This window comes from Dipodomys merriami, unplaced genomic scaffold, assembly GCF_024711535.1.
Source record: "Dipodomys merriami isolate MVZ:Mamm:240054 unplaced genomic scaffold, mDipMer1.0.p SCAF_4, whole genome shotgun sequence".
NCBI classification, from domain to species: domain Eukaryota; kingdom Metazoa; phylum Chordata; class Mammalia; order Rodentia; family Heteromyidae; genus Dipodomys; species Dipodomys merriami.
In genome coordinates, this window is record NW_027205603.1 from 54,777,839 (window position 1) to 54,800,284 (window position 22,446).

At 33.7% G+C, this 22,446-nt stretch overlaps 1 protein-coding gene across 3 annotated transcripts in view; it reads left to right on the forward strand.

Annotated features, from left to right (window-relative positions):
• The window catches only part of Cnbd1 (cyclic nucleotide binding domain containing 1), a 294,076-nt gene that overhangs the window by 204,872 nt on the left and 66,758 nt on the right, over window positions 1-22,446 (forward strand). For all 3 annotated transcript variants that reach the window (XM_069991806.1, XM_069991807.1, XM_069991808.1), the window contains exons 8-9: window positions 11,810-11,947; window positions 13,014-13,146. In XM_069991806.1, coding sequence (XP_069847907.1) covers window positions 11,810-11,947; window positions 13,014-13,146 — 271 coding nt within the window. The remainder of the gene's footprint in view (window positions 1-11,809; window positions 11,948-13,013; window positions 13,147-22,446) is intronic.

Genomic DNA, 22,446 nt, shown 5'->3' on the forward strand with positions numbered 1-22,446 from the left:
ACTTTCCATTTCCTAACAAATGGGACAGTGTCATTCTTTCTGATGGAGAAATAGAATTTCATTATATATATTATAATGTATATGTATATATGTGTTTATGTATATATGTGTATATATATGTATGTATGTATGTGTGTATAGGTAGATAGATAGATAGATAGATAGATAGATAGATAGATAGATAGATAGATAGATAGATAGATAGATAGATAGATAGATAGATAGATAGATATACATATTACATTTTTCTTGATCCATTCATCTACTGAGGGGCATCTGGGTTGGTTCCATACCTTAGCTATGGTAAATATTGTTGTGATAGACATAGCTTTAGTATAGCCTTGCTTGTAATCGTTTAGGTGAATGCCCAAAAGTGGGATTGCTGAGTCATAGGAGAACTCTATGTGTATTCTTTTGAGGAACATCCATACTGCTTTCCAAACTGGTTGAACAAGTTTACAGTCCCATCAACATTGCAGTAGGATTCTCTTTTGGCCCCCCTCCCCTCCAGCATCTGGTGGTGTTATTAGATTTCTTGATTATTGCCATTCTAACTTCAGTGAGGTGGAATCTCAATGTTGTCTTGATTTATGTTTCTTTTATGATTAGAGAAGTTGAGGATTTCTTCATATGTGTATTGGCCATTCTTTTTTGTGTGTGTGGGGGTCCAGTTGTGGGGCCTGAACGCTGGACCTGGGCACTGGCCCTCAGCTCTTCAGCTCAAGGCTAGCGCTCTACCACTTGAGTCACAGCACCACATCTGGCTTTTTTCTTTTTGCTTATGTGGTGCTGAGGAATCGAACCCAGGGCTTCATGCATGAAAGTCAAGCGATCTACCACTGAGCCACTTTCCCAGCCCATATTGGCCATTCTTATTTCCTCTTCAGAGAAGTTTCTTTTTAAGTCTTTAGTCCACTTATTCATCGAGCAGTTGTTTCTTTGAGGATTTGTTGTTGGGGGATTTAAGTTTTTGAGTTCTAAGTATATTTTAGATATGAATCCCTTGTCCATTGTATGACTAGTGAAGATCTTCTCCCAATCCATGGGCTTTCTATTGATCTTGCTAGCTATGTCCTATGCCATACAGAAGCTGGAGTAATTTGGGAGTGGAGTCCATGGGGTTCTTTAAAGACAAAATCAGGTCATCTGCAAAGGAGAGTTTTACTCATCTTTCCCTTTATGTTTGCATCTTGTCTTATTGTTGTAGCTAGCATTTTAATACTAAATTGAAGAAGTGTGGAGAGAATGGACAGCCTTGTCTTCTTAATGAGTTTAGAGGAAATGGCTTTAGCTTTTCACCATTAATGATGCTGGCTGTAGGTTGGTCATACATAGCTGTTATTGTATTCAGGAACGTTTCATGGATTTCTAGTTTTTCCAGAGCTTTTGTCATAAAGGGTGTTGGATTTTGTCAAATGCTTTTTCTACCTCTATTGAGATAATCATGTGATTCTTATCCTTGCTCTTGTTGTGATGAATTATATTAATTGATTTTGCATCCCTGAAATAAATCCTGTTTGATTGTATTGTATGTTATTATTTTTTAATGAGTTGTTGAAGTCAATTGGCCAAAATTTTGTTGAGAAGTTTTGCATCAATAGTCTCTGAAGAAATGGGTCTATACTTCTCTTTCTTTGATGAGTCCCTGGCTGGTTTGGGGATGAAGGTTATGATGACTTCATAGAAAGAATTTGGTAGTGAACTTTCACTTTCAATTTCATTGAAGAGTTCTAGGAGTATTGGTGTGAATTCTACTTTGAAGGCCTTGGAGGATTTAGCTGTAAAACCATCTGGTCCTGGGTTTTTTTTGGGTGGGAGGTATCTTATTGCTGTTTCTATTTCTATGCTTGATACAGGTCTGTTAAGTTGGTTTAAATCATCATGGTTTAGTTTGGGCATGTCAATATTTGCTAGAAATTTGTCCATTTCTTCCAGATTCTCAAACTTATTAGCATAAAGTTTTGAGAAGTATTCCCTTATAATATACTGAATCTTGGTTGTTTCTGTGGTGATGTTTCCATTCTCATATCTGAGTTTGTTTATTTGGGTATGTTCTCTTCTATTTCTGATAAGATTTGCTAAGAGTCTGTCAGTTTTGTTCATTTTTTCGAAGAACCAATTCTTTCTTTCTATGATGCTTTGGATCTAATTCATTTAATTCTGATTAAATTAATTTTAATTTTGATTATCTGTTTCTGTCTACTGGATTGGGGTTTAGCTTTTTGGTCTTTTTCAAGGAGCTCCAGGTTCCTCATTAATTCTTGGTTTGAGATCTCACCAATTTGTTGATGTAGGAACTCAGAGCTGTAAACTTGCCTCTGAGTACTGCCTTTGCTGTGTCCCACAGAAGCTGGTAATTTGTGTGTTCATTTTTGTTAAATATCATGATCATTTGAATTTCCTTTCTAATCTCTTCCATGACCCACTTGTGGTTCATCAGTGTGTTGTTCAGCTTCTATGTATTACACGATTTTCTTTGGTGGCTTTTGGTGTTGAATACTCATTTTTTCTCCTGTAGTCTGGGAGAATGTGGGGCATAATTTAAATGTTTCTGAGTTTGGGCAAATTTGTTTTGTGACCTAAAATGTTTATTTTGGAGAATGTTCATGTGCAGCTGAGAAGAATGTGTATTCTGATGCTGCTAAGTGAAATATTCTGTACATGTCTGTTAAGTGTAGTTGATCTATGCAGTTGTTGAGATCCAAGGTTTCTCTGTTGAGTTTTTGCTGTGTTGATTTATCCAGTGGGGATAGTGGTGGGTTAAAGTTCCCAACAATTAATTAATGTCTTTTGATCTGTGAGATTTTAGGGAAAGTAGTGTTTCCTGGATAAATTTGGGTGCTCCATTATTTGGTGAATATATATTTAGAATTATAATATCCTTCTGAAGGAGAGATCCCTTAATTAGTATGTAATGATGAGTACAGATTCAATCTAGTTCAGCACATATAATCTAGTTCAACAACAAACACCTATGGATCAGTGGACTAAGAAAGTCAAAGAAGGAGTCAGCAGAGCAGAAATTAAAAAGTTTAGGTAGAATTGTGGGGAGAAAATAAGATTAGAGGAATGTGAGAAGGGAAAAGAAGACCTAAATCCAGTGAGGAAAAAGATAGAAGGAAAGGAGGAGAGATAAAGAAAAATTAAAAATTAAAAATTAAAATTAAAAAATAAAATTTTAAAAATTATGTAAGTATAAAATAATACTACAATTAAAGGAGTTAAGGCTGAGAGTTTGTGAATTTAGTATGCACCCAATAAAGGATAAGGTCTATATCTGGGGAGGAACAGAACAGCAATTAAGTCATGCAAAAAAAATAAACCCACAAAAAAACCAAAAGGACAAAGAGTAAAAATAAATTAAAAGTAACCCACAAATACCTAAAATAAAAATGATGAAAAAAATAGAAAACAGTTTTTAAAAACATTTTTTCAAAATTAGGTAGATACAAGTATTCTTCTATTTTTTTTGGGGGGGGGGTGGGGTGGGGAATCTTGTGTCTCCCCTGTGTCCATAACCAGTCTCTTGGTGTAGTCTGGTTTGCTTGTGGTGTTTGCCTGTGGCTTGATTTCTTAAATCTGTTTGAGCAGGAAGAAAGAAGCTATGCCTTACCAGAGACTTTATATCCCTCCTCCCAGGCTAGTTCTGTGGGAGGGTGATCTGCTTTGAGTAGCACAAAAGAAGATGACTGTTTCCTCTAGCTTGGAGTTGCTGTGATGGGGCTAGGTTGTGGGTAGGGTTGGGGTCTGTTAGCAACCAGCTTTCCTCTGAGGGGCTAGCTCCTGAGACACTCATGCAGCCCAGCCTGGAGCCATTCTCCAGGATTTATGTTTACTGAGTTTCAATTGTGTTTCTTTTACCCCTCCTGATTTCGATCTGGTGCCTAGACTGCAGTGGGGAGGGGCAGCCTCTGGCTCTGTTTACCCAGAAAAGAAAGTCACTCCTTCATGGGCAGAGCTTTCTCTGCCTGGGAAGGGCAACTTTCCCCAGGCATGGAGCTGAGCCCCTCTGGTCAGATTTCTTTTTCCTATTGAATGGCTCCTCTTGTCTTCTTCCAAGGCCTGATTTATGAGCTAGCTGTTCTGCCTAGGTCTTTGTCAGTTTCAAAGGTGGAGTTCTTCTCTTGGTAGTGGGAGAGGTGCTACCTTCCCATTGCTGCTCCCTGATAAGGAGTGTGTATATCTTGGGGGTGCTCACACCTTTACCTTGGTTTTGGGGACATTCACAGTCTGCAATTGTCTGTGCTAAGCAGGATGAAGATTTCAGCTCCTTGTCAGTTCTTTCTGTCAATGAGTAGAATCTTCATGCATACCTCCTCTGGCGCCTTTGTCCCAGGCTCTCTCTGTTGATATGGTGGCCATGGCAGCAGCTGCTGCCACCACTGTGAACACAGGCAAGTGCTCAAATCGGTCTTCTTAACCAAGCTGCCTGGATATTTCCTTTCTGGCCAAACTCTCTGTACTATGATGGCACACTTGGTGTGACTCTTTAGCCTTGGATTTTCATTGGAACACTAAAACTGGTTTCTATGCAAGAACGTTGTTTAGCCCTCCCCCCGCCCCAACTTCTCTGCCATCTTTCTCGGGAATCCCTTTTTTTTTTCCAGTCTTGAACTTGGGGCTTGAATTCAAGGCCTGGACTCTGTCCCTGAGCTGCTTTTTTTATTCAAGGCTAGTGCTCTACTACTTCAAGCTTTTTGAGTACTTTATTAGAGATAGAGTCATAGACTTTCTTCCCTGGGATGGCTTCAAACTGCCATCCTCAGATCTAAGCCTCCTGGGTAGTTAGGTTGACAGGCATAAGCCACTAGCCACTAGCACTCTACTAAAATCTAGTATTTAATGTTATTAAAATGTGTCAAATTACCTAAAATTCAAATTATACCAGAGAAGTCAATCTATAAATGAATATGTCATAAAATATACATATATATATATATATAAAACAATATACTAATTCACAAATCTTAGGGTTTCTAACTGCAATGGCTAAATGAATGCATGAAGAGACCTTGTGTTTTGATGCACATAACATGTGCATTTCAACACCATTTCCATAAAGTTTTTTTATTCTTATTAACTTATACACATATTTTTAAGTGTATCATTATTTAGACACTAACATTTTTCTTTAATGCTAATTTTCACATCTTTCTGAAATAGTGCTTCCTCTTCCTCAATTTGTTGTGAATGTTCTACTTACAGATATATATGTACAGTATAAAATGTAGGCAGGGAAGAGCAGTTCTACCAATTGACATGTTGGAATGATTATTCTGGTGGATGATGATTTTCTACATTTCAGATAGATTAATTTCTCTCTAATAAAGAGGATAATCAAAAGATCCCAAATTTATGAAAACTGATTTTTTTCTGTCTACATATGGAGTCATCAATAATAATTAAGTGCAATAGTATTTAGAAAATTGTTATATATTTTATGTGCTCAAATGTTTTTATTGAGTTGCTTTAAAATTTGAAATATACATCTTGTCAATCATGATGTATATTTGTGTTGAATCATACTGGGTGATGCCCTTGCAATTAAGTTAATTTAAGACCATCTGGTGTCATAGGAAAGATGAAACCCATCAGAATGGTAAAGAGAATGGTCCTCTAGTTGCTTTTGAAGGCTTTGTCTTTTAAAAACATAAAAAAAATACAAAAAAAGAAAGAAGGCTGGGTGCCTGTGGCGCACACCTGTAATTTTCACTACTCAGGAGGCTGAGATGAGGATCGCAGTTCAAAAACAGCCTGGGCAGGAAAGCCCATGAGACTCTTGTCTCCAATTAACTACCAGAAAACCAGACGTGGAGCTGTGGCTCAAGTAGTAGAATGCTTTCCTTGAGCTGAAGAGCTGAGGGACAGCGTCCAGGCCCAGAGTTCAAGCCCTATGACTGACCAAAAAAAAAAAAAAGGAAAAACCAGAATGGAATATTTACCTAAGATTCAATTCATCTGATTTCATGTGTTACTAGACCCAGGACACTAGCCTGTTCCAGACACTTTTACATTGTGACATCCATGCCACAGTCACAGTTGCTATGAGTTTTCTGGGCAAATTCTATAGAAACACGACTGTGCTACCCAACTCCTGTTTCCACACTCCTGGGAATATCTTCAATACTAAGGAGTAAAATCATTTGTATTTTACTTACAATGTAAACTGACACAGATGAATGTATGTGATGCATGTGAACAGCATAGGTACTGGAGCTCTCAATTACCAATACATTAATGTCAGTTAACTTGCCTGCCAACTACAATAACAAATACATATATAAGCCAAGTGTGGTAGCAAATAGCTGGAAGACCATCATTGAGAGAATGAAGAGTGCCTGGGAAACAGAGTGAGTTCAAAGCCTGTTTCAAAGCCTGTTTTAAATACAGCCTGAGAGCCTGTTTCAAAATGAATACAAGTATACATACCCCTTTTCTTTATGTATTCATTTATTCTTCTGTTAAGATGCTGAAATCCTGATTCCTTTCTTTGGTGCTCTTTCTTTCTTTCTTTCTTTCTTTCTTTCTTTCTTTCTTTCTTTCTTTCTTTCTTTCTTTCTTTCTTTCTTCCTTCCTTCCTTCCTTTCTCTCTCTCTCTCTCTCTCTTTCTTTCTTTCTTTCTTTCTTTCTTTCTTTCTTTCTTTCTTTCTTTCTTTCTTTCTTTCTTTCTTTCTTTCTTTCTTTCTTTCTTTCTTTCTTTCTTTCTTTCTTTCTTTCTTTCTTTCTTGGCAAATTGAAACCAGAATCAAGATATTCTCTAATAGACATTTATTTTGACATTTTTTCTATTACCTTAAAAGAATTTCTACCCTATCCCTACCTTTTGTGAGAAAAGACTTGAGCACCATATTGGCTGAAAATATATAGTCACTCATATTATCCTGAGAGATCAGTTATTTTCCTCTAATTCAACGTGTATTCATGTTTGGCTCAGATTATAGATCTGGAACAAATATACCCTAGCTATTCCTTTTGAAGCACACCTACCAGTTCCCTAGAGGTGGTGTGTGCAGAAGCTCCCTAGTAGAGAATCCTCACATCCAGTTTGCTTCTGAACCTATCCTCCAGATATCACTACTTCATCCCATTATGATCCAAATTCCAAATAAGTATGTGATATATGTAAAACTCAGTATGTTCCTAACTCTTTTATGATGCATCCATCTATTTTGTTGGGTTTTGTTTGTTCTGCTTTATGTGAAACTGTTTCTTCCTATAGCCCATTCTGGTCTCAAGCTTTTGATCCTCTTGCCTGAAATTCCCATAAGCTATGATGATAGAAACATATGCTACCATGTCAGCTATGAGTGCACTGCTACCTAAACCAGTCTAAATCATAGCAGAAAATATAAGGCTTGTGCACCTGGTGAAGGTTTATTAATCGTATGAGGGGTATACAGATAACTTTGAGAATAAAATAAAAATATATAGAAAATTTCCAAAAAATATAAAATAATCATAAATTTACCTGGCAATAGTGTATTTGGGGTTTGAGTTTTCCAAAACATCAATCCATGGACCTGGGTTATAAGCCTAAGGTCTAGAAGAGCTTTATATATTCTGTCTGCCTCTTCAGATACTTAAGAAAATGAAAATATATTCCACAGGATTTAGAGCAAGGCCTTTCTTTGGTTTAAAAATAGCAGCCCTAATTTTAGTTATTGATCTTGCTTAATGTGTGGATGCCTGGAAGCTAGAAGCAATGGAAAACCTAATGCAAGCAGAAAAATATGCTTAAGAAATTCTTCTTTGTTTTTTAAAAAAGTTTATTTTTGTAGTAGCAGTTTGAAATAAATCTAGAGATGGTTTTGTTCAAGAGAAATACTTAAAGAATGGACACTTATTCAGAAGCAGGTGATCTATGTCATGTAGCATTGTAGCAGTTTAAAACATTTTCAGCATGAGAATACATAATTTTCAACGAAGTCAGCTATACATTTATTTTTGGTAAAATAACAAAAGATTTTAGAAATGGGACAAATAGTTTCTACCAAAACAAGATATCTATACTGTCTTCACACATGATGCTTTTTAAAGACCTGGAAAAAAATGAGCTAACATTCATTTAAGTAACTGTAGAGTCTTGTCAGATTTAAAATTTTCTGTATGTACAGAAAAATTCTGATAATGTAGAGGTATAAAGCAGACAAAGATAATTATCTGCATTTTCCAGAAGTAACAACTATAAACATATGATTATGTCATTTTAGCTATTTTTGTGTAATATAAAAATATTAAAAAACTTTGTACATGGATTGGAAATGATTTAACTGTCAATTGAAAATGGCATCTTTGAATGTTATAAAGTTTGCAAATTTGATATAATATTCTCAATTGCTATTTAGTAAAGAACAGAATATTTGAAAAAAATTAATATTACACTTTAGCTCTAATTCTTATTCTTGAATACATTAACATGAGCTTCAACAGCTTGGAATACACACTGAAATACTTTCTGTGAACTGATTTAGTATGTAAGCAAATATATTAGCTTGGATGGCTGTTGTACTTGTTGACTTAATAACATTTGATTTTTAATATATGTTTTTTTATGTTAAGAATTCTCCATGCTAAAATACACAAACCATATATATTATGTAATTTATATTATATAATTATATATTATATATAATTTATGTATATAATTTACTTTCATGTATATATGAATAAACTTTAAAATATATTAAATAAATTTATTTTTATGATAGATTCTGAGAAAAGTTTCTTGATGAAATATTGTATGTCTTTTTCCCAGTTTTAAAGTGTTTACAGCCTCTAGAGAAATGTATGAGTGTTTCATATATATATATATATATATATATATATCCATAAGATAGGAGTACTTTAATATTGTCAATTTAATAGATTAAAAAGCATGGCTTTGAAGCTGTCATTGCATTTTCTTGTATTCACGTTGAGACTGAAGTGGTTTCTTTTGTTTTGACAAAGAAGCAAATGACTTTGGTTCTTTTTTGGAAATCAATCATTGGTTTGTTTGAATATTTTTGGCTTTTTGTATAACTGTTTTTGTGTTTATTATTTAACAGGTTTATAAAGTGTGTGTATGTGTGTGAGTGTGCATATGTGTGCGTGCATGTGTGTGTGTATGTGTGCGTGTGTATGCATGTTAGTACTGTGGCTTGAACTCCGACCCTCACCCTCTTAGGACTTTTCTGAGCTGCCTTCCAATTGCAAACCTCTGATCTCAGCCTCCTAAATAGCTGGGAATACAGGACTGAGACACTAGGCCTGAAATTAGACAATGGAAATATTAACCTTTTTTATTTGCCATATTTATAACAAATGTCCTTTACTTCACCCCCGTGATTTTGTCATTAATTTTATTCATCTAGAAAGTTAAGAGTTTCTTAACAATTAACATTGTAATTTAAATTAAGAAAATCTATAAAAATAGTGTTCACTTTTAGTCTCAGAATGTATTTTTAAATGTCTTAATTCTATCTTCCACTTTTTGCTGACTTACTATTTTAAAAGCATTTTTAATCTCTTAAAGATATTTTATATTAGTTATTTCAAAATTATTCATCAACAATCTTATTTATGTCTACCAAATCAAATTCCTTGCACTTCTCCTTGGGTATAACATTACTCTAGCGGAAATACATCTTTAAGTAATTTGTATCACAAAATGACTACCATCAATATCTTGTTTTCTTCTAACTGTAAATTGCTGTTTTAATTTAATATGGAATCCAGGTTGAAAGTTATTTTTCCTGAGTACTTTAGGATGATTAAAGAAGAAAATAGAAAAATTACAATTACTAGTATCATACACAATAATTCATTAAATAATTAGGCATATAAAAAGCACTAAAAGTTGAGGGACAGCGTCCAGGACCAGAGTTCAAGCCCCACAACCGACAAAAAAAAAAAGCACTAAAAGTTATATAAGTTCATAATTATAAATATTAGGAAGTTTGGTGATACTGGTTGATGAATCAAAAACAAAAGCTTTAGGAATGATATTAAAAGTCATAGACGTTACCTACTTTTATTATGGTTTATTGGGTAATTTGGGTAAATTTTTGAAATTTGCAGAACACATATGTAGAAATAAATCTACTTGATACTATTGATCCATAAGAAATATTAGAGGAGGAACTGGAAAGGGAGAAAGAATAAGGAAATATTCCAGTTCCTGAGTTGGAAAATTTAATAAAATGTACCTCTAGATTTTGTATTTTTTTTCATTTTAAAGATTCACTTTGGTCAATTCTGGAAAATGTATATGCATTGTCATTTACGCATTATTTTTCTCATACTTGTGTGGTTTCTTCTGAACTTTCTATTACATATATATGCTGAATAGTCTCCACATGTTTTCCTTCTGTATTAAATCTTTTTCTAATTCCATATCTTTTTTTGTCCATGCCTTTTTTGTCCCAATATGTCATCCCTCTTATAGTGTAATTATATTAAATGTCTGGAGTTGGGTTGATCTTTTTATTCCTGTTTGGTCATGACTTTTCCTCAGCTGGTCTATTTACTTATGGGGCTTATAATTTTTATTATGATTTTGTCACCAGCAAGGATTGCATTCTAGGAGGAAATCCTTTCTCCCTGGCTTAAAATGATGTTTTAAAGTTTGCACCTTCCTAGATCCCAGGAATTCTGACAGTGGCTAAATATTAATTTTCAACTTCAGTCATGTTTGTATCTAAATAAACATATCTATTGCAGAACTCAGTTCCTGATTTGGTGAGAATTCTGTCCATTTTGACAGCTACAAACCAAACTTCCATGTGCCTACCTTTTAGGTATAGAGGTTTTCTAGTCAACATTCCCCAGGGACTATATCCCCTCTAAGTTCCTAGGCTTTTGGAAAGAAGTTTCATCCTGGGTCCTCACCTTGTGTGAATAAGGACTCTTATTGTCTGCTCTTTTATCTGACAAGCCCTCAGATTCCAGTTCCTCAGCATTCTGGCCCAGTTTGATAGCACTTGGACGTCAGTAGTAAGTCCATTTTAAATGTCTTATGGACTTGCAGATCATGCTCAGTTCTCTGTGGAGGCAAAACAGAAACAAATTCAAATCTTGTGTGTTTTTAGTTGGAGGGCTTGATCTCGTATCATCTTGAGGATGTTCTTTCAGATCTTCTTGAATAGAGATGAAGCTCTCTAAAAAGCTCCTTTATCTTTTTCACATATGTCTCACACACTTCACATACTCACTAGATTTTTACAGGTAAGCATGAGCATAGACCTTCTATTTAGCTACGTATGTAGACTATAACATCAGAGTGTGCATTATATATTGTAGTGATAGTACTTTTTTCCCAAGTTTGGTATTTATCTTTCACATGTTAGCTTAGGAATCCACAGAAACACATGTATATGTCAATGATTAATGTACCATGTAACACTTTCTTCACTACTTTTATTTTGTTTCACCAACAATAGCAATGGGTAATGACAAAAATGAAGACCATGTAGGCAAATCCACCATTGTTCTCCATTTGTTTATCAAAAGTTACTAAAGTGTCTGTATGCACACTGTTATCTTGACACTTAAATGAATCAGAGAGTATAAAAAAAGAAGGTCATTTATTTATTAGGCTATTTTTTTCATCTTGGCAAAGAATAGAAATTCTTCTTGCCTAAAAATGTAACATCGGAGAGAAGTTAGCTATCCATAAAAACACTATTTGGGGCCTCTTATTTCATAGGATTGGAGCTTGTTTGTATTATAATCACCTTGCAGACTCACTTAGTGTGTTCTTATCGCTCTTACTGACATATGCTCTGTTAGTAAGTGTTAATGAAGCTTACTCCATTTGGTATTTTTACAGCTCAGACAATGGAATACCTTTGGATCCCTTGATGAAACATCTGGTTCTGATACAGAAATATTTCCATTATCTGTGGTGACAGAAGAAGATTGTGAAATTTTGAAAATCTCAGCCAAGGATTATGCCAACTTTAAGTCTGTATGTTGTCCACATATTTTTATTCTTAAAATTTTATATAATCTTGAGACATAAAGATTTGGTTTATTTGATGACGTTCATTTTAAGAAGCTTCTGTTGGTAGTGAGCGCTTGAGAAAAAAGCAAATTCTCTTTGGATGCATTTATACATTTTTGACTATTTTTTTCCCTGAATTTTAAACTTAATTATTTATTCAGTAAATCAGCAAGTGGGTGTTTGGCTATCAAAGCATGTTGGCTATCAAAGCAAAATTATACTAAATGATCGAATGACTAGAATTTCTACTTCTCTTCTATCTTAGTCTTATTTTGGAGTAAAGGAATGGTATTTCAAAATTATAACAGACATCCAATCTCAGAGTTGCATGTGTATGTAATCACAACTGAATCTGGTCTCCTAATTCTGCTGCTTTAAGATTATTCATTTATGCAAAATAATTAATCTGATAGTAAAATTCTAAAATGTCCCTCTCTGTTTCATTTTCTCTGAATGGTAGAGGAGAATCTCCATGGTTCTGCCTTCAGTTTTTTTTTTTTTTTGGCAAGGCCTTAACCCTTGTACAGATCCTGCAGGGTGCTGGCATGTCCAGTGCTAATATCAGAGAATATAAAATATTCTTATTCCTACTTTTCATCTGTAGTAAGGAAATTATATTTATAGTATTATTTTTAATAATAATGTGATATTTTTCTTAGAGTTCAACTCTATTCCAAGTACAAATTGTTAATTTGTTTTGATTTTTAAAATGGCTGACTTAAAATTATTTTTGGTTTTATTTCTCCAGTAGTATCACCCACATGATACTATCAGATACACATTTTGAATACAGTCTTGACTGTGACAGGGTTTAAAACGCTTATGTTTATAGAAGCATAAATGTTATGAAAGAAAGATGGAAAATAGAGTTTTAAAAAGCATGTCTGAAGATTAAAATTTCTATATTAAAATTTCTCAATAAAGTTGAACAGTATTTTATACTCATTTATTCTTAATGTTTTTTCTTTTCTTTTTCTCCTACTTCTTCACTACCTAATTCTAGAAGTTTGAAAATTACATTCTCTTTCAGGAAAATTCAAAGTATGATAAAATGCAAAAGATGAAACTGATTCGTAAATGTCCTTATTATGAAAACTGGCCTACTTTATCCATATATGAACTAACTTCATTCATTAAATGGAAAAAATTTCCTCCAGATCATGGTGAGTTTAATTTTAGATAATTTTTCTTCACATTACAATATGATTTTGGAATTTATAAATGTCATAATTTCAATATTTAAATCATAATGGTTTATTAGCTGTGTTCTAACTTACTATTGATTAATATTGAATTAGGTATTTTGATTATGGAAAAATAATAGTGCTATTACACTGGTTTGATTATCTCTTAATTTCTTTCAACCTGGTCTTCTTGCCCAACCTGGATGTTCCAGTGGTAGACAAACTGAAAAGAAAAAAATTTAAAAAATGTTATGGTCGTTTTCCCAGTTCTTCTGATTGGAAAACTAAGCATCATTTGTTAACCTATAACTGTGCTAATATACCAATGAGAAAAATAACAATTACAGATTGAGTAACCCTTATGCAAAACTCTTGCAAAAAATAAACTCAGATTTTGATTCTTAAAATTTTGAAATATTTTATATGTATAATGAAGTATCTTGAAGAGTGTACTCATTTCAACATACAGTTTACATATATTACAAATACATTCATGGAATATGTAATTTTAGGTAACATTTTTAGTGTTATTTGTGTTGTGCACTTTCACATGAGATCAAGAGGTGAAATTTTCTGTTTGTGAAATTATGTTGGCCTTGATATTTTTTTAAATTTTGGACTTTTAATCATTTAGATTAGGCAAACTCACCTGTACATAGAATAATGGAGGTTTAGATAAGAGAAAATAAGCACCGAAGAACCTCAGTATTAAGCATGGAAAAGGCATGTGGATTTCCTGAGGTGCTTTCACTAAAAATGTAGGTGACATCCTGATCTTAAGTGTGCACCAAAGATAACCATCTAAACACTGCCCACTAACATCAGAAGATCCACAGTAGGATAGGTCAGGGTTTTGGATCTTCTTCAGTAAAAATCATTGTTACCTAAGAACAGACAGACATCAACAACAGAGAGAAGAGTGAAACCTTACAATTTTCTCTTCCCAATAAAACAGTGGACGAGCTATTTCCCAGATCATAATGGAAAAGGAAGTGTTTAGAGGCAGTATTTCCACACAAATCCTACATCCTACATCTTCGGTTGTAGTGAGACTCAATTCTAAATTAAGGAAAGTTTTAAAAAGAATGAGGCTGAGTTACAACAGAATGTTTTAGTAATAACAACACAGTTCAAAAATCATAGGATTTGATAAATATATCTTCAAAAGGAATCATTATGCAACATGAAATTGAAATACAGATTACCGTGATACAGTAGGCTTTTTGTTCAAGTTGGAAAAATAAATAACATTAGAGGTCAGTTCATGCTTCAAGGAACAGGGATATTCTAATAAGCTGAGTACATTTGATAGGATTACATATGTTCAAAATTTCCTTCAAGTTTTATAATCATATTTTATTCATAATGTTTGAAATACAACATGTAAACACTTTAATTTAATATATAGATATTTGTATTGATTGCAAAAATTAAGTAATAGTAACATTTTTTCAAATAAATGATTTTTTCTTTGTGAATAAATGCCAAAAATAAATGCCATTTTAAAATTGAAAGCATGTATTGAAAAATAAGCAATAAACTCATTAACATTGGGAATTTAACACTTAAAATGTGTCTACATTTTACTGATTGCATAGAAGTAAATTTTTGACTGTGCATATCTTGGTATATCCTAAGCTTTCTCCTCTTTATTGGAAATAACTAGAAACTGGTCCTTGCCTCACTCTCTTGATCATCTTCTATAAAAATAATATCTCACCTCATCAGTGTACCATTTTACTGTTATTGTGTCCATTAGTGAAAGGAAAGAAAGAAACCATATGTAAAGTATTTTGAATTATGTGAGCCAAAAGAATATAGAATTTAGAGGGAGTGGATTGATACTGCTTCTACTAGTTTCTGTAAATAATGTATCTATCTCTATGTGTCTAATATCTATGTAAAAAACTTCCATTTAGCCTTTGAGAGCTAAAACGATACTGCACCTCGCACATTTTTACTTAGTCTATTACTGACTTCAATTGCCATTTTGGATGGGAAATGTCTTGAAAAGCAACAAAAGTGTCTGTGAAATTATATCTTCCATTGGATAACTTGTTGTTATAACGAATAAGTAGAAGAGAAATACTTTTCTCTGATTCCCAGACATATGAATGCATGATGTTCATAGTCACATAACCTCAGGAAATATCCTGCTTAGAGCAGAATGGCAAGTTTATCTGAATACCATTCAAGCCTCATTTCATTCCTGTGGTACTCTTCTTACCAAAAGCATTCCTCCCATCCTAGTACTAAACAGGGCCATTGAACAACTGACATAAGGAAGGTTAAATATCTTTTGCTGGTGTGTGAATCAAGAGATGCAACCTACTGGAGAAAGGAAGGATGGGTGAATAGAGTCCTAATATCCAATGTACCTGTGTTTAAAAAAACATGGGAAAAGAACATTGGAAAATGTAGTTAAAAATTAATGTATACCTTATAAAATTAAGAAAGTGAGGGATGGGGTGGGTTGGGAGACTGTTGAAAGGATGACACTGATCAATATATGTTATATTTATAAACTGTTTCTTAAATGGCAACTCTTCTGTACAATTACTTAAAATAATAAAACATGAGAACTAGATAAAAAGAGGATTGATAGGGTTGGAAAAGATGGGGGAACACAATGGAAGGAATGATATTGAACTCATTAACTGTTATGTTTATGTGAAACCCCTTTGTCAAAGTCATAAAATATAAATAGATAATAAAATATAAAATAATGAATAAATAAATAGAAGGCAGTCAAATTAAGAAAAATAGAGAGAACTAAAACAAGCAGCTCCCTGCCCACCCCCTGCAAAAATAAATAACCAAATAACATTCCAAAATGAAGAATATGTTCTGTGACAATGATCTAATTTTCTTCAATGGAAGTGACAAAATTGCTATCTCAGAAAAGGATCAAATATAATACTTTTCCCATTTATGATTTATATTGAATTATTATCAGTAAATGCAGAGGATGTAACTCAAATTATATTTTCATAATCTGGGCTTAAAATTAGCAGGAGGATGATTTATAAAGCATAATCATGTGTATTTTGATCTTATTTCAGGAATGTATATTGGATAAAGTTTCAGAGGGATTTTGTTAGTTATTTCAAAGCTTAATAGAGTTTAGAATTAATCCTTGACAGTCTCTGAAATAACCAAAGCTTATTCTTGGCTCTATTTCCTTTGTTAAATTCTTAAGTCTTCTTACTTTTGCTTTATTTACCATGGGAGCATGAACATCATGAGTGTCTATGATGTTACTTGTAACTTCAGCCATTTTAGCTTGTATCACATCAGTCTTCCCAGTTGCTGCGTGGAAAATACAACTAGTTTAATTTATTCATCAAGTCTTCATTCATATAAATGATTTAAATACATACATGTATATACATATATGTATACATATAGATATACATTTATACACACATCAAATAATATATATATATATATATACATACATATAGGTATACATTTATACACACATCAAATTAACTTCATGGTAGATAAAAGATTACTAGAGAGAAATAAAACACTTAACAAAGAATTGACATGTATGCACTGAGAATAACTGAATGTTATTGGTTCTAATATCTAATAAAAGGAAATAGATTACTGGATTGAAGTTTTTAAAAAATATTGTTTGCCTACAAGAAATGTACATTACTGGTAAACATAAACAGAGGCTTCAAGGGAAAGTATGGCAGATTTTTCCAATGGAACCACCACTGGAATTTTTGCATCTAAAATACCAAACTTTAAAACAAAATTAATCAGAAGAGATAAAGAAGGTCTGTTCAACTGAGAAAAAAATTATCAAGAGATTATGACAATTGTAAACCTATTTACTGAGTGCCAACACACTCAGTTTTGTAAAATAAACAATACTAGACATAAAAGCTCACAACAGCACTTGTGGGTGGCCTCAATGTCCTCCCCTCTTCCCATCAATTGTGAGGTCATTCAGATAAAAAATTCGTCAAGATCAAAAGATATTATGGATCCAAGATACTTAACAAACATCTACATAATATTTCACAAAACATAGAGAATACACTTGTTAGGGAGTTCACATAGCTCTTTCAAAATGAGAGATTATATTTTAGACATAAACAAGTCTTTACAAATACAAGAAAAGTAAACTAGGACTAGAAAAGGAATCAAGAACAGACACTACATAAATATTCAATCACTGAAAAACTGAGCAATTCACTTTTGAATAATCAAGTGGGTCAATGAAGCAATACAGGAGAAATAAAAAAAACCTCTTAGATCCTTCATTCTTATAATCATATGAAAAAAATCAAATCACAACAAACCAGAAGAGCAAAATTTATAACTATGAAGCACATGCTTGAAAAATTACAAATATTTGAACAGCTTGATTCATATAAATACCAATATTATAATTAGATTATACTATTCACCCTGTGATAGGCATAAAATTATTCCCCTGTGATATCTTGACTTGCTAATTGTGAATTTGAAAATACATACTCATTTGATAAATAATGAGTGTTATGTGGCAAAGTGTCAATTACAAGAACTAAAGATAATTCCACTGGAACTATCCAGGTGGACCCAGTGTGCCACCACATGGATCAGAAGATGCAGATAGGCTTAGGCTCAGAGGAGAAGGCCATATGAAAACAAGAACGTATTGAAATGATGTATTCAGAAGGCAAGGGATCTCAAAGCATGGAAGCATCCAACAGCATCTAGAAAAGGGGTGCTGGTATACTTTGTGGAGGGGAAGGGAAAAAACAAATTGTTGAAATAGGGATACATGTGGACCCATTGCAACAATGAGATGTACAAGACATTATGTCGAAAAACGAACTTTACAACTTTGGTGGGGGTGGGGGGCAGGGAAGTTGTGGGTTGGGGGAGGGTGGGAAAGATGGGAGGGATGGAAAGGGGAAACAAAGGAGGAGGCAACAGTGCTTGATAAGAAATATACTCATTACCTTGCTCATGTAATTGTAACCTCTCTGAACGGTATTTTCACAATTAAAAAAAAAGAATCTAGAAAAGGAAAAGAGATTCTGCTAATTAATATCTTCATACATTGAACCTGTAAAACCATGAGAGAAGAAACTTACTTTCTTCTTTCTTCCTTTCTTTCTCTTTCTTTTCTTTCTCTTTCCTTCCTTTCTCTTTTTCTTTCTTTCTTTCTTTCTTTCTTTCTTTCTTTCTTTCTTTCTTTCTTTCTTTCTTCCTTCCTTCCTTTCTTCCTTTCTTTCATTCTTTCTTTCATTCTTTCTTTCATTCTTTCTTTCTTTCTTTCTTTCTTTCATTCTTTCTTTCTTTCTTTCTTACTTTCTTTTTCTTAATTTCTTTCTTTCTTCCCTTCCTTCCCCTTCCCTTTCCCCTCTCCCTCCCTCCCTCTTCCTTCCTTCCTTCTTTCCTTCCTTCCTCTCTTTCTCTTTCTCATTCTCTATTCTTTAATTCCTTTAGTTTGCAGTTGTCGCAACCATAAGAAACTGACATAGCCATGCAGTATGAAACTATAGATTTCATTTCCAATTGATTTTAAAATTAGACAAATTATTTATTCAGGTTTGAATGGTTTGCAAAAATGCATAATTTAAACTCTCACCCAGAACTTAGCTCACTGTTTAATAGTAGGATAAGATGAATAGTATGATAAATAGTCATATAAAGTAAAAAGTAATCACTAGTGATTTAAATATATTTCAGCTCCTAAGGTGTAATTAAATTAAAATGAATTAAGTATTTATTTAATTAATTCAAATCCCCTGGAAGTAAATAGGACACAATTAAACATATTTTAATAATAAAATATTAAAATTTCCCATGAGTAAATAAACATTTACATGAGCCAAAGCAGGCAAATGCTGAAGCTCTTTATAGGGTGAGATTTTCATCTACGTCTGTTTAGTCTCACAAATTACCATCATCTCTTTCACATTCTAATGACAAAATTATATTTCTGACTATTGCATTTAACTTTTAATGTTCTCTTTTCTTTTAAAAGTGCATTTCTGCCTATTTTTGAAAAAAAGATGGCATAACTCTATTTTCTGACATTTTAACACCAAAACATATGAAAAAAATTCATTTTTTCACTAAACCAAATATACAAATATTTTAATCAATAGAAATGATGAATTATCATGTCATTTAGTTCAGTGAATAGTAAATTTTAGGGGCTGGGAAGGTGGCTCAGTGGTAGAGTGTTTGTCTTGAGCTGAATTGCTGAGGGACAGCACCCAGGCCCAGAGTTCAGGCCCTACTACCAACCCCACCAAAAAAAGTAAATTTTAGCAAAAATTTATAAGAACTCTCCAAATACTTAGTTTTGTAACTCCATAATTTATATTATGCTTAACTGTCCATAATTCAAGCTACTTGTGAATTAGGAATTTCCTGGTTCAAGACCAGACCAGGTTTAAGAAAAAGGTTAGCAAGACCCTGTTATAAAGAACAAATGGGCAGCTAGGTGCCCATGATTTTAACCAATTAAGGGGTTGAAATTTGAGGATTACTATTAGAAGACAACCTAAGCAGAAAAGTTCATGAAACTCTTAAATCCAATTAACTGCCAAGAAAGCTAGGAAATGGAGCTGTGGCACAAGTGGTAGGGTATCAGACTTGAGGAAAGCAGCTCAGGAATAGCACCCAGACCCTGAGTTTAAGTCGTAGGACCAGAATTGGCACAAAAACAAACACAAGCCATGTGTATTGTTGTAAGCTTATAAGTAGAGTAAGAGGATCATAGTCATAGACTGGACAAAAGTCTGGGAGCCTATCTGAAAAATAACAAAAGTGAAAATCCTGAGGTCAGTGTTCAAGTGGTAGCATGCTTTCTTAGCAAGCACAAGAAAGACATTGTAAAATAAGTAATAATAAATATCTTATAAAACATTTATAACCCAAGTGTTGCTGATTGTTGATGCTTGAGAGTATTAACTGAATTTTCTGTATTATGATATATTGACTTGATATTACGATATAATAACTATTTACTATGCTTATAAGCAAATAAATGTGTTTATAACATAATTCATTCTCTGCAAACCTAAGGCAACCTATTCAATTATGAACCAATTTGTATCAAACATTGTGCTGCACTATCTTCACCTCCCACCTGTGAGAGTGATTTAGCAGAATCCTTTGTCTTCCTGGGATTGTTTACTAGCTGGAAGTTTTCCCTATGGAGATTAGATGAAGATGGAGCCCTAACGGTAGAAGTAGTCAGGAATGTAGGGTTTTCTGTGCTATACATGTTAAAGAGTGGAACACAAAGAAGAGTAACATAGAATGGAGGTTTTCTTTATTTATTTCTAAAGTCTAAAGCTCAATTAATTCATTAGAGTGAAAGTGAACACACAAAAGTATTCTTTTCCATGAGTAGAAGCATCTTGAGTAGGTCTAAGAAGAAAGTGTTGGAATCAGTCAGCTTTGAATATGGGTATTTTGTATATTATGTATATTTTGCATATTATGTATATTTTGTATATTATCAATTCCAGTATTAATTTAAGGAAGTACAAGAAATAAAACATTTTTACTAGGATTCAGATTTCATGCCTTGGCAGGGTAGTGGTGGCTGGCTCATGCTTGCAATACTAGCTACTCAGGAGACTGAGCTCTGAGGATCATTGTTTGAAGCCAGTCAGGGCAGAAAAGTCCATGAAACTCTTATCTCAGATTTATCACCAGAAAATGCAAGCATAGCTGAGTCTCAAAGTGATAGAGAGCTAACCTTGAGCTAACTAAGGGATTATCAGTACCCTGGTCTTGAGTTCAAGCCCCATGACCAACAAAAAAATAAAAAAAATGTAATTTATCTTTAAGAGAATTTTTTTGCTAAAAACATCACTGTTCAGAATATACAAAAGATATTCCAAGTAGGCTTAATAGGCATTACATTTAATAAGTTCTATTAGACATCTTTGCATTTTTAGAGACAGAAATAAAATTCAACAAAGCAAGAGAACAATTAAAAGTAAAATAATTTATTGTTTTATGTAACTGAGTTTAGCCAATTATCTTTCAGGAATGTCTAGATTCAAGAGTTGATTCAATCACACTCAAAGCCTATTTTCCATTGTCTGGTTCTGCATTGTTCTGTGTTGGCTCCAGCAAATTCTCCCATGCTACAGGTGTAGTTACATTATCTTCATAGCCAGCAGTTCCTGTGATAATTATCTTCTCCTGATTGCTCCAGGAAAATCTACTGTGACTTACTTGCAAGGCTTAAGTCACACTTATGCTCTTAACTCATTCTGTCTGAGGATAGAATTTATTGCTTAGTTGATGCTGGATCACAGCCCTGTCCCTGGAAAATGAGGAAGTTCTCTTTGAACTCCGGGATGGGTATTTCTCTACCAAAATGTGGAGAAAACAAAAATACATACTTCATGAAAGATTTCAATGCTGACAGGAAATATAATCCCTTGCATGGATTTTCTCAAATCTCTAGAATGGATACTCTTCAAGATTCTTATGATAGGAAACACCTTTGAAGGCTTCCATGGTTTCTACAAAGCAAAACTCCTTGTCTCTCTCTCTGTGTGCCTGTCTCTCTGTCTCTCTCTCTCTCCCAGTCACCTTATCTCTCTCTTTCTTCTTCCTTTTCATTCTTTCCTCTCCATCTTCCTCTCATCCACACATCAATATTGGATTGACCAATAACTAGAATAAATTCTTATCTTCTTAAACTATATTTCTCTCTTACTGTTTTCTTTCTCCTTAAAGCACTATATGAGTGGTTTAAGAAAAAAATCTATTTTGAACATGATGCTGCCTTGCTCAAGGTTGCAATTTTGCTCCCTTTCATCTGTCAGGATTGCATGTGGGTTACATGTATACCATTTCTGTCATGGGACAAGCCACAGTATTTATTTATTTATTTATTATTTTTATTTATTTATTTATGTTATTGTAATGATGTACAGAGGGGTTCTGGTTTCATAAATCAAATAACAAGTCTATGTCTTTTTGGACAATGTTACCCCTTTCTTCTCTCTCTTCACATGACAAGTTTTTGCTACTTCTGAATTTCTTGTTTTTTGGTTGGTCATGGGGCTTGAACTCTGGGCTTGGGCGCTGTCCCTGTGCTCTTCATCTCAGGCAAGCACTCTACCGCTTGAGCCACAATGACACTTCCAATTTTCTGAGTGGTTTATTGGAGATAGGAGTCTCACAGACTTTCCTGCCCGGGTTGGCTTTGAACCGCTATCCTCAGATCTTAGCCTCCTGAGTAGTCAGGATTACAGGCATGAGCCACCGGCGCCAGGCCTACTTCTGAATTTC